The 12,389-nt window shown below is 34.3% G+C and overlaps 3 protein-coding genes across 3 annotated transcripts in view; 2 read left to right on the plus strand and 1 right to left on the minus strand.

The window, feature by feature from the left end:
• Positions 1–12,389, minus strand: part of LOC106640896 (uncharacterized) — a 136,437-nt gene that overhangs the window by 30,546 nt on the left and 93,502 nt on the right. The gene's annotated exons all lie outside the window — the stretch shown is intronic.
• LOC106640899 (protein-lysine N-methyltransferase SMYD4-like) lies at positions 337–3,519 on the plus strand. The gene is made up of 7 exons (XM_089595324.1): positions 337–368; positions 654–683; positions 812–1,719; positions 1,778–2,052; positions 2,208–2,402; positions 2,504–2,638; positions 2,994–3,519. The coding sequence occupies exons 3-7, from the start codon at positions 825–827 to the stop codon at positions 3,264–3,266; spliced, it is 1,773 nt and encodes a 590-aa protein (XP_089451450.1). The 5' UTR covers positions 337–368; positions 654–683; positions 812–824; the 3' UTR covers positions 3,267–3,519.
• On the plus strand, positions 4,360–7,017 carry LOC149373864 (protein-lysine N-methyltransferase SMYD4-like). Its single transcript, XM_089595345.1, has 6 exons — positions 4,360–4,430; positions 4,745–5,677; positions 5,765–6,033; positions 6,166–6,363; positions 6,458–6,592; positions 6,703–7,017. The coding sequence occupies exons 2-6, from the start codon at positions 4,792–4,794 to the stop codon at positions 6,985–6,987; spliced, it is 1,773 nt and encodes a 590-aa protein (XP_089451471.1). The 5' UTR covers positions 4,360–4,430; positions 4,745–4,791; the 3' UTR covers positions 6,988–7,017.

Consider the following 12,389-nt stretch of genomic DNA (forward strand, 5'->3'; position numbering starts at 1 on the left):
TCAAAGATAATGAACTTGCTTACACTACTTACTCTAGAGTTTCACAGTGCACCAATAACAGTAACAAATATTAGAATTAAATTAGTATATACTTACCTTATATACTTAATAGTATTATAAACGGCAGTTGTGCATTGTGCAGCTCAGAGTGCGTCGATCACTTCTTTTAATTATTTTCTACAAGTGTTGATTTCTTCTTCATATATGTGTTATACTTAATATAAACTCAATAATGTACTCAATACTCAAAGCTAAATATGGGTGGTTGAAAAAAAAAAAAAAAAAAAACTAATAAACAATAACATTCATGTGGACCAACATGTATGATGTAATCATACATATATAGTGCACTATCGGGCCAAAATTGGGTAGGTATGTTCGCCCTAGCGACTCGGAGCGTCCCGGGGCCCCTCATGCTGTGGAAATGTATATGTATAGCTACGACTCTCTTGTGATATTTGTACAGAACGCGAGTACCCCGGGCTGCTGCGAATCGCTTAAGCCGAACAAAACTATGGTGTCATACGAGCCGTATGTTATCATATATAGACGTAAATGCATAATTATATTATCTCTGGTATTATCTAATAATGCACTACTTGCACTGCAGATTAATTATAACTGTACTTGTAACCTCTAATTCTCATATTTAGTATAGCATTTACACCTCTAAGCTGAACAGAGTAAGTACCAAAAATTCTGTTATGTGTATTACTCACTATAATAAATACATAATAAAGCAATAACTCAATAAAAATACGTACAATGCCAACTATTTCAGTTAAATAAATTACTTATTATTGATCACTAGAGACGCAGTCAGTATGGATTGGTTTGATATTGATTGTTGTGTCGAAGATGATTGCTATGAAAATAAGCACATCCAGCATGTGCGACAAAAGTCTGCGGAAGCATCAACAGCGGCTCGTCAAAAGGGCAACAAACTTTACACAAGTAATCACCACGACAAGAAAATGCACCTCGAGATTCTGTCCCACTACTCTGAAAGTGTGGCTCTGGCTAACAGTGGCTCCGAAGAACTGGCCCTAGCTTACTCCAACAGATCAGCTTTGCTGCAGCATTTGCGCAAATACGAAGAATGTCTAGTTGACATTGAAAGGGCGCAGCAGATCACAAAGTCGGACGAGCTGAAGATGAAGCTCCTGGTTCGAAAAATGAAGTGTATGAACCTCATGGACACTAGTACTGACGAGAAAGATCACCCTTCGGCCGATGACAACAATGAAGTCAAAAGTATCGAGTATTACGCGGCCGGCGAGCGGTCCGAGACCATCCCTTGCGCCTGTGACTGCGTTACTCTGGCCTACAATAAAAAGTACGGGAGGCACTTGGTAGCCACCAAGGACATAGAGCCAGGACAGGTTGTCATTATTGAGAAAAGCTCCGTTCAGTTTGCTAAGGGCGACAAGACCTACTTGGTTTGCTCCCACTGCTTGACGTTCGTGTGCAATGGAATACCTTGTGAATCTTGTGCAGTGGCAATGTACTGTTCGAAAAAGTGTAGGAAGGAAGCTTGGCTGCAGTATCACGACGTCGAGTGTATTGTTCTTCCTTTCCTCATGTATGCTGACTACAGGCAAGAGTACAATTTGACGACGTTTATGGCAGCAATTCGATTATTCATTAAATCGGTTAAGAAGGAAGGTCTGGACACTATAATACAAGACGTACACGAGATCAATCGTCTGCAGAGTAAAGGTTTGTTATTTTATCGTGTGTACCTGTAAACAATGCATGTGCTCTAAACTTTTTATAGACGAGTTTTTACAGGGATTCTTCGATAATGGTGTTTTCCAAAGTCAAAAATTAAAAACTATCTTAAATTTGTCGTACAATGAGCGTCCGATAACGGAAAAAGAGATCTTAACTAAATTCATAACCAACACTTTAGAGTTGCTTTCGAATTTCACAAATATTTTCGACAGCAACATCAGCTACAGCAGCCTAGAATCATTGAATGAAACCAAATTATTCGTAGCAAACGAAATAATCTACAAATTAGTACTCATATTTGACAGCAACATTTACAAGGTGCGAGTGATATTTTTATTTTATTCAATTAATTTTGTTTGCAATTTTAATCCTACAAAAAATCATAAACTAGGATATCTTGAAATAAAAAAAAAAAAATCAATGAAATGACAAAATATTTATTATCATTCTACTTATTAATTAAAATATGTTAGTTTCAAGGTTCAAATTGCAATTGTTCGTCTTTTGAAGAATGCAAAAATGTTTGCGGAGAGTTGGACATTGGATCAATTTTTTTACCATTTAGCAGTCTTATTAATCATAGCTGCTATTTCAATGTAAATCGAGTGTTTGCTGACAATCAAGAAATTTTTATTTTTACCGTACAGCCAATAAAAAAAGGAGAACAGGTAATGCATGTCTATTTGACTACTTTTACATTATTTAATAAAATATTTATCAATTTTTAATAAACTTGATCGATAAATTTATGATGTATAAAAAATCTCAGCTATTTATTTCTTATGGTGCTACAATGAGTATGAAAAAAATTGACAGACAACAGAAGATTAAACAATCGCATCACTTTATCTGCGACTGCGTAGCATGCAAAGAAAATTGGTCAACAGACTTGATGTCAAATGTAGTGAGTAAATCAATTTTTTAACTGATTTCTTTAATTTAACACATTAAAACTCGTAAAAGTACATTTTTATGCTAATCCCTAGGGTTTCCAATAAACAATAATATTAGCTAGTTTTCAATTCGATGGATACTCCTACTCTGTCACAAAGACCATATATCCAGCATTGAGCATGAAAGTGAACTTTGAGGGTTGTTTTTTAAAGAATTTTTTTTACTAATAACTAGCCTTACAAAATCACTCATGAAAACATACAAATTCGATCATTCGATACTAGTTGGCAGTTTAGAAAGACCCCCATGTTTTCTTGTCCCATTTTTGTTAACAAAACAACTATGAAATAATATTTTTATTGCAGCTAAGTGACAATTACAACAAGCTAAAACTGTTGTCAGAATTTGAAAAAATTGATGGGATAGAGGAGGTGCACGCTGTTCTTTCTGCAAAGAACGATGATAAATTTGCCAACAAATCAGTCACAATTAACATTATTAAGATGATTCAAATAGTTTATGAGACTTTGACGGGCTACCAAGCTTGCTTACACTCATTTCTCCTTCGACCTTGGATCACAAAGCACTACGAAAAAGTTTTGGGAGTGAAGATCTTTGACATACCTAGTGATTGTTAATTTTTTTTTATCTTGTTTTGCACCAGTGATCGCTTATGTTAGTAAATGGACTATGTATAGTTTTGAAAGGTTTTGTACTTATTTGGTAAGAATTAGATTTCCCTTACCATAATTTTTTTTGATACCGATCGACTTTTTGAATCATAAAGAATTATTTATTTTCTCGTTTATATAAAAATATTAAGTATTATTACCAATGTTTGTAAATAAATTAATATAATGCCTATGTCTTTGCATTGCTATCGTTGCAAAAAATATTATCTAGAGAGGAAAAGCATTTTCATTGTTAAAAACTGATTCATTGAAAAAAAATTTAACTTTTATAAGACATCAGGATAATTTCACTATACTTGTACCATACAATAAAATTCCTATGGTTTGGTTATAAATACGTATATTGTAAAAAAAATAAACTTTTTCTATTCAAAATACGGTTTCCTTTGTGATTTCTGATTGTACTTTTTATTTAATCATTACTTTGGGATAGAAATAAGTTTCATTTTTTTATGAAAAACACTTCATGATTATTTTAACCTAAAACTCTTCCTGCATTTCTTCTCATTTGGGAACATTAAGGTGGTGCATCAAACTTGATGAAATATAATTTTTGTTAACTTTACCGAACCCTAAACCAATGACTCAAAAACAAAAGTAGTTCAAAAAAGGCGTTCTACTGCTTTGGTTAATAAATTCAGTGTATTAATCACCTACATTAATTTTAGATACTGAATGGTAAATTATATAGTTCTTGTGATTTCAGAAGAACAATTATTTATAAACAATTTTTTGTATGTGTTTGTTTGCTTGAATTTTAATGAAAATGAGTTTTCATACGAAAAAAAGTAAAACTTGTGTAGCAACAGTAAAAACATTTTGAAATCCTTTTTTTTGTTATTAAAAATCATTTTCTCTCACTGACATTTGCATAACACAATTGAGGGCTGTCTACAATGTGTACCTATGCCTGATGATGTATAATATAGCTATGCCGTACCACGGGAGAGACTCAGACTCAGAGAGAGCGCTAGAGAGATACAAGATACATAAACAAGAGACACTGGCACACTGGAAAGAGAGTACTTAAGTAAGTACTTATGTGATACAAATTTTTTCAGAAATATTAATAATTCACAAGTTTTGAGTAAATTGAGCCTAGATTAAAAGGTACATGTGCAAAAAAAATTTTAACTTAAAAACTCTAACATTAGGGTCAAATATTAATATTTTTTGATCCCCCTTCATCCACTCATCGCAAAAAAAATATTAGACTCCCAAAACCAAGACAAGTTTTCTTTCTTTCTTTCTTTCATTGTTACATTTTCATGGATGAGTTAGTGTTGACAGTGTGAGTACGTACACTACCGACTACCACTACACCTCATTATTTTGTGCATGTGCTATGAAAATATATTTACTACCTGTATGTGTACACACCTCCGACTTGTTTGGAATTTTGAATAAATTTAACATTTGACTAGGTACATATTGATGTGTCCACAGTAATCGCCACATCAGTTGGTCAATAATGCAATCACTGAACCTCATCCAGTTAATAAATGAAGCTTTTCGCTACGATGACGAACGTGTGCCAAGAAAGTCCACCGAAGCGTCATCGGTGGCTCGCCAGGAAGGCAATAAACTTTACATCAGTAAAAATCATAGCAAGAAAGTTCACCTCAATATTCTCTCTTTTTATAATAAAAGCTTGGCTTTGACTGAGGATGGCTCCGAAGAAATGGCCTTGGCTTACTCCAACAGATCAGCTTTGCTGCTGCATTTGTGCAAGTACCAGGAGTGTCTCGTTGACATTGAAAGGGCCCACCAAATCACAAAGTCGGAAGAGCTGAGGGTAAAACTTCTGACTCGCAAGATGAAGTGCATGAAGTTGATGAATGAAAAGAGCCAACCTTTGGTCAAAGACGAGGACAAGGAAATTGGAACTATCGAGTCTTATGCAGTTGGTAAGAGGTCCAAGACCATCCCCTGCGCCTATGACTGCGTCACTCTGGCCTACAACGAAAAATATGGGAGGCACTTGGTAGCCACCAAGGATATAGAACCCGGACAGGTTGTTGTCATTGAGAAAAGTAATGTTCAGTTTCCCTCTGTGGATAAGATGTACTTGGTTTGCTCACATTGTTTGATGTTTGCATGCAATGGGGTACCATGCAAGTCTTGTGCAGTAGCATTTTACTGTACGGAGAAGTGTAGAGATGAAGCTTGGCTGCAGTATCATGATGTTGAATGTATTGTTCTCCCTTACTTAACGCACTTTTGTCAGCAACTGCTCATTCAACATATTTTGAAACTATTGCAAATAGCGTTTAGAATATTTATCATATCAGTTAAAGTCGAAGGTTTGCTAAATATTATTAAAGATATACACAGTATAAACGATTTGCATACTAAAGGTACGTTATTAAACTTAACTTTTTACAATTTTTCGTTCTCCTGATCTTTATTTTAAGATTATTCAATCAATCTTGTTTCTCTTTTAGGTGAATTTTTAGAAGGATTCTTCGAAAATGGAGTATTTCAGAACAATAAATTTAAAAGCATTTACAACTTGTCCCCTGGAATGAGACCAATCAAAGAAACTGAGCAAAAGGTCGCCATGGCTGCTATAGAGAAGATCGTGAACTTACTAGTAGACAAATCAAATATATTTGACCCAATCAAAAATAACAGTCAAGGATCAGTTGATAGTTATCAAGTCATGGAAATCATTCGAAAATTACATCTTATCTTGCTGAGTAACACTTTCAACGTAAGTTGTTTTTATTTACATCTAGGGTAGTACTGTTTTGTAGTAATTGAAACAATGATTGGATGTTTAAATCTTAATGTATCACAAAAGATTCCAAACATTAACTGACAATAATTTAAGTGGAACTCTTAGTTTGAAGGTTCAAATTGTAATTGTAAATCTCCTGATGAATGTAAAAAAAGCACTTGTGGAGAAATGGAAATTGGAGAAACTATATTACCATTTTGCAGTCTCTTTAATCATAGTTGCAATTTTAACTTGAATAGATTAATCACTTCAGATCAGCGAATGGTTTTTTATGCAGTCCAACCCATAAAAAAAGGCGAACAGGTAGTTTGTGACAAAATTTTCAAATTTAGGCACTGATTTATAAATAAAATTTCCATGCTTTTCACATATCAATTTTCCAATTTTGAAATTCCAGCTATCCATTACTTATAGTGCTTCAATGTACATGGAAACGATTGATAGACAAAACTCGATAAAAATAATGCATCATTTCACCTGTAACTGTACTGCATGTAGAGATAACTGGCCATCTTATGCATCTTCAGTTGTGGTGAGTCATTAAAATTTTTTTTCTTCAAAAAATTATTTTGACATGTAATTAACACCTGCTTATAATAAGTATCTGAGGATGGAAAAAAACATTTACCATTTTGATTGTAGATGTTAGAGAAGAGCGACACGGCAGATAAAATGTTTTTACAAATCGATAAAATTGAAAAATCTGAAAAGATCGAGTTGTTGCACTCTGTACTTTTAAAAGCCTTTGAAAATTGGTCTTATGATAGGTCATTTAGGAAGAAACTAGTTAGAGTACTGAAAATTCATCACGACATTTTATCCTACTATAAGGCATACATGTTTACTGGTAATTACATGGTTTACATAAGTATGTATTTTAAAAAATTCTTTGGTGCCAAGATTTTTGAAATACCAGGTGATTGTTAAATTCTTTCATTGGCGCGTGAAATCAATAAAACCTAGGCCTTAGTTATAAATATTAAGTTTCGTCTAATCAACCACTTATGTAACCAAATGTTGAGACTTTATTGAAGACAATTTTTTATTATTTATCAAAAATGAGAATTTATATTTAAGTAGTAATAAAACATTATTTGTGATGATGGTTAAGTAATGTCTCACTCATAACAATAAGACATGATTTACTGAACGCGATATCTATGTGTAACGTATCACTAAGACAAATGTTATCTGTTAATTGTTTTTGTAGGAAGATTGATTTCTTAATTTTTTTTTTATTCACCAAGTACTGCAGAAATTATGATCAAGTTTTTTCAAACTCAGTCATAATTTGTGTACTTGCTTTATACTTAAGTAAACTTAAGTGGATTGTACAGCACTTGTTAAACAAAAATGTTTGTGAATTTCATGACAAAAAAATCCAAGTATTACTGCGCACTTTGATATCCGTAGAACAAAGCGTCATTTTTGCTTTAATTTTATATGCTGCTATTTTTCTTATATAATAATGCCAAATTAACTACGATTATATTTTCTTTGACGTCTGATTTAATGTATTATACTGTTTATTTGAATACTATGTATGTATGTTAAAATTAAGGAAATTTATTTAAAACTGAAAATACTCCTTTGTTTTTATTCAATGAGGGATTCTGTTTCATCTTTTTTTGATGATATATTTGTTTCTAAATTTCTTTAATATATAATTTTTTCGTTTTAAAGTTGACGCTTGAAGAGAATTTTTTTGTACATAATTATCTGCATACTTAGTTTCATTTTATATTTTACAAAAATTGTTATGTCAAAATTATTGCTGTACTTGTTTACAAATTATCCCTTACAGTAGTGTAAATAGCCTTTATACACACTTGGTTTTCGTGTCAGAGAATATACAAGTATCAAGACCACATGTTTATTCGATTTTTTGTTCCCAAGATGCTGACACGTCTGTAAGATGTAGAGGTATACTCTTGCTACTTTGGGATCAAGTTACTTTTATTATCAACGAAAGTGGTGATGTATCAATTACTCTTGAACTCGTTGGCGAACTTTACGAAGAAGAATGTAAATAACTAATTGAGCGACTCAATAACTGTGCATAATATATATATATCACTTGTTTGTACGTTTGAAAAAAAAGTCTTTATTTAAAAAAGTTATATTCAAACATACAATGATGTATTTAACGTAGTACCACACAATTAGTTTGATTATGTGAATAGAATGAAGAATTAGACCAAAATACTTTGAAAAACTATTGGGAAGGTGTAAATTTTGAATTCTCTCGAGATGAATAAAAAAATATCACCTGGCCTTAGAAAGATGCAAAAAATCAAATGAAAATTATACCTCGATTAAGTGTATTAAGAATATAAACGATTGCGTATTTTAAAAAATAGTCAATGAAGCAAACAGAAATTGTGATATGCTATGTTTTTACGTTAAAAAGAATTACTTCCTTGAATGATTATTTGATAACAACGCGTTAGGCTTAAATTATTAACAAATTTATTTTAGCCATTTACTTACTTTTTTTTTCTTCAGCTAGTTTCTAAGAAAGAATTTTCATTTTTTTGAAATTTGTTTATAAAAAAAGAAATTTAAGGAAAAGTAATGATGACAAACAATAAGATACAGATTTAAGATTACATTTATATTTGTCTTTCTTATAGTTATTGTTAAATAGTAGATATTATAAAAGCTATTGTAACTCATAACAGTTCTGATTACTTTTTTTTTTTTTTTTACTTTCCAAAACGTCATTTACTGACGAAAATTACGCAAAATAAAAAACATATAATTATTCGTAGTCTCAAATCTGGGACTTTTTTTGGGGCACGACTGCTTTATTCACAACAGTGCCCCATGTTTTCACCAAAGAACAAAAAGTGTGTAAACACCACTTAAACGAAGACAACTAAATCGATTATTTTCAACTCAAATATGGTTCCAGAGACAAAAATACTACCAGCCTCAAGTTTTGCATAGCTCTAAATTAATTAAAATCAGGTTTTTACATGTAATTTTTTTTATTTATTTAGGTCCGTACACAGTAAGAAAAATGTATAGATCTCAGAAAAATAAAACTTTTGACCACTTGATGTGTAGACACAAAAAAAAAGTTATTTTTATGCTTTCTCAAGTCACATAACACGAGTCGTATCCAGCAATGGGGATGTAGGTATACCGATATTTTACATTACATGGCTTTTTTCAAACCATCGGACCGCAGTACATATACATTTATTTGTTATCATTGATAAAATTAAGAGAGTAAGGTCGCGGGTATACATGGAGAGCGTGCCGCGTAACCATTTGAGCCCATGAGAGTGAGAGAGAGGTTCGCGTACTTTACTTCTCTCTCACTCTGATAAGAAAAAAAAATAACAAAGCGTAATTTGCATCGCAAATCTTACATGCGATCTTATCGTGAAAATAAAGTAAACAATATCACAAATGTAGATAAAAATAAAGTGATTAATTAATAGTGCCTTTTTTTACTTTTTACCATTTCTTAACTCTTTCTTAACTCTTTGTATGAAACATAAACATTTATGTTTCTTTTGATGTACGTTTAAGGATGATTCTGTGATTATTGATATAAATGACAATCTGATTATCGTCAAAGGAATCATTAGATTCGTTCACCTTACAATCCAGGGACGGTCGGGGACAGGGGCCGTACCATATAACTATTTTTCCTTACACCTCCGCCGAAAGTTCGTTCCATCTGACCCGATTTTGAGCTAGAAAAAGCCTCATATCAGTCCTGCCATATGTGCGCAGAACGAAGTGCGCAGATATATATAGTTATATATTCAGCACCGAGAAGCAGCAGTAGTTATACACTACACATATATATACGGCTAACGCAGTTATAACCTTTATAGTTTATACAACACAGAAAATTATTGGATATTTATTTACATAAATTATTGGATATACATATATATTTTTTTTTTTTTGCACAATTTACATGTATATATAAATTTATTAATTTCATATGAACAGAGTACACAACACAAAATTAAAACTACCAAATTAATGTTTTTTGATCAGTTACTTTCACTTTAATAATTTATTTAGTATATAAATGTAGTATATACATGTCATATTACAAAAATAAACTATGAAATCTTTTATTTAATCGAATTATGCTTATCACAATTATAATAGTTATTGATAATAACCTGATTTATTTTGCACTTACGGATATAAACATTAGGATTTTTAAAATGATCTTTATAGGATTTATGATTCGAATTTAAACGGATTTCTCTTCCTCTCGTTTTGCCAGCACGACCAACCTGCACAAATCCTCGGCCCAATCTGATTCTATATAATATACTACAGTCTCGGCGAGCGTATATATATAGATATACCTATACACATGTACACTCATCTACGTGCATTTAAGTGGTATTGTTCGAGCGACCGATCGATCAACAATAATGCATAATGCACTAAATCTTTGACTGGATCTTTGAACCATCATTTTTAACAAAACTAAAACCATGGTGACGAACTTTCGGCGGAGGTGTAAGGAAAAAAAGTATACGTACCACGGCCAAAAAGTGGGGCTACATCTGACCGCGCATTACCGGCCTCGCCTTCGGCTCGGCCGATAATATAGCGCGGTCAGTAATAGCCCCACTTTCTGGCCTAGGTACGTAATATACTATTTCTGTACATCGGCCTATGTTATGCCGATGTACAGAAAAATAGTTATATGGTACGGCCCCAGTGTGGGCGAGTCGGAAACGAAAGTGAACAAGACAACAAGTGCTCTTCTCCGATCTTCTTCTTCTTCTTCTTCTTGGGGGGGTTTGTGGCTCCAGTGAGGCTACTTTTGTGTTAGTAGCGTAATCCGAACGGCCATTAACACAACTTATTATCGTCTGCTTGCTCGGTGAAGTGCGGCATGGTGAAAGAAATTTTGAAGTATTAGGTTTGTTCGATTAGGGAGTCCAGAGCATCCCGAGCAACCCCGGGCCGCCGGGGCGCACGACCGCACCTACAGCTTTGGCCGCAAGTGCAGATACGCGCCCCAGCGGTACCCGGGCCGCCCGGAGTGCTCCGGGCATCTCAAATGAGTAAATACATTGGGGGGGGGGGTAGAAGTGTAAACGTGAAGAATTACAGGGCAGTTAAGAGTAATACGATAGGATGGTGATGGTTTCTAGTAGGTGAGAATGATTGTAGGGAATTAGAGAAAAATTTCGTAGTCACGTAAAAAGTTATGTAGAACTTTTATGAGTTTGACTGAGGGGGAGGAGAGAAAAGAGTTGATCGTGAATGGGGGGAAGAGTTTGAATTTGGAGAGGGATTTCAGAAGGGTGTTTCGCTGCACGTTGAAACGTTCGCATGACCAGAAGACATGGTTGAGGTCTTCTACGTCATTTCCGCATTGACATAAGGGGTTGGCGATTAGGTTTTTGCGATGAAGGCTGAATGCGAGATTGTAATGATTGGAGCGCATTCTGCTAAAGGAAGTGACTTGGTCTCTTGTGAGTGGGAGGGAATGGAACCAGGGTTTAGAGGAGGTTTTGAAGCATGTATTGATGTAGAAAAGGCCTTTGCCGGAAGTGTCTTCTTCTATTAGTTGTGCGAATTTGAGGGATATTTCAGAGTTGAAAAGGGCTTGGATGTCAGAGTAGGGAAGGGGGTAATTGATATGTGTACCGCTGGATATTGCGTCCTTTGCGAGTTGGTCTACTATTTCGTTCCCTGGGATTCCCTTATGACTAGGGATCCAGGCGAGGATTACAGATTTATTGGCCAAGCTAAGCTCTAGGAGAGCTTTCTTGATTCTGTGGATCGTTACATGATGTGTTACATTGAGGGGAGAGGTATCAGCTATGGATTCTAAAGAGCTACGTGAGTCTGAGAAGATAATTGAGTGGCTTATGTCGTTTTCTATTATATATTCTAGGGTGAGGTAGATAGCTAGGGCTTCTGCGGTGAAGATGGATGCATGGGGGGAGATGCGACCTTTAAAGGAGTGGCCATTGGGAGGGGGGCAGTAGAAAGCAAGACCAGTATAAGTGTATTGGTCTTTTTTGGAGCCGTCTGTAAAGAAAGGTGTGTGAGTGGATAGCTGAGAACTGAAAAGGTCTAAGAACTCAGTTTTTGGATCTTGGGCAGTGGTGAGAGTGGCTCCTGTTGAAAGTATGATGTTTGGGTTGAGTTGTTGGCTGTCCATGGAAAAGAAAAAACAGGGAGGTACTGAGCTGGAGAAAATGTTATTTTGATGGGGTGAAAGTTTAAAGAGTGCTATGACAAGGGGGTGAGAGAGGAATCTGGAACCTTCAGGAGTTGAAGTGTTTTGGGAAAGATGTTGGATCGACTGGATGGCGGGATGATTGGTG

Source organism: Copidosoma floridanum, unplaced genomic scaffold (assembly GCF_036245765.1).
Source record: "Copidosoma floridanum isolate Cflo_tuat_1 unplaced genomic scaffold, Cflo_Japanese_pri ptg000025l, whole genome shotgun sequence".
NCBI classification, from domain to species: domain Eukaryota; kingdom Metazoa; phylum Arthropoda; class Insecta; order Hymenoptera; family Encyrtidae; genus Copidosoma; species Copidosoma floridanum.

Bases quoted from the DNA above. Each gene is read 5' to 3' on its own strand.
- LOC106640899 (XM_089595324.1), top strand. From the start codon at position 825: ATGGATTGGTTTGATATTGATTGTTGTGTCGAAGATGATTGCTATGAA. The intron at 2,053-2,207 runs GTGCGAGTGATA...AAAATATGTTAG, and splicing joins TTGACAGCAACATTTACAAG to TTTCAAGGTTCAAATTGCAA. The intron at 2,403-2,503 runs GTAATGCATGTC...AAAAAATCTCAG, and splicing joins CAATAAAAAAAGGAGAACAG to CTATTTATTTCTTATGGTGC.
- LOC149373864 (XM_089595345.1), top strand. From the start codon at position 4,792: ATGCAATCACTGAACCTCATCCAGTTAATAAATGAAGCTTTTCGCTAC. The intron at 5,678-5,764 runs GTACGTTATTAA...TTTCTCTTTTAG, and splicing joins AAACGATTTGCATACTAAAG to GTGAATTTTTAGAAGGATTC. The intron at 6,593-6,702 runs GTGAGTCATTAA...TTTTGATTGTAG, and splicing joins CTTATGCATCTTCAGTTGTG to ATGTTAGAGAAGAGCGACAC.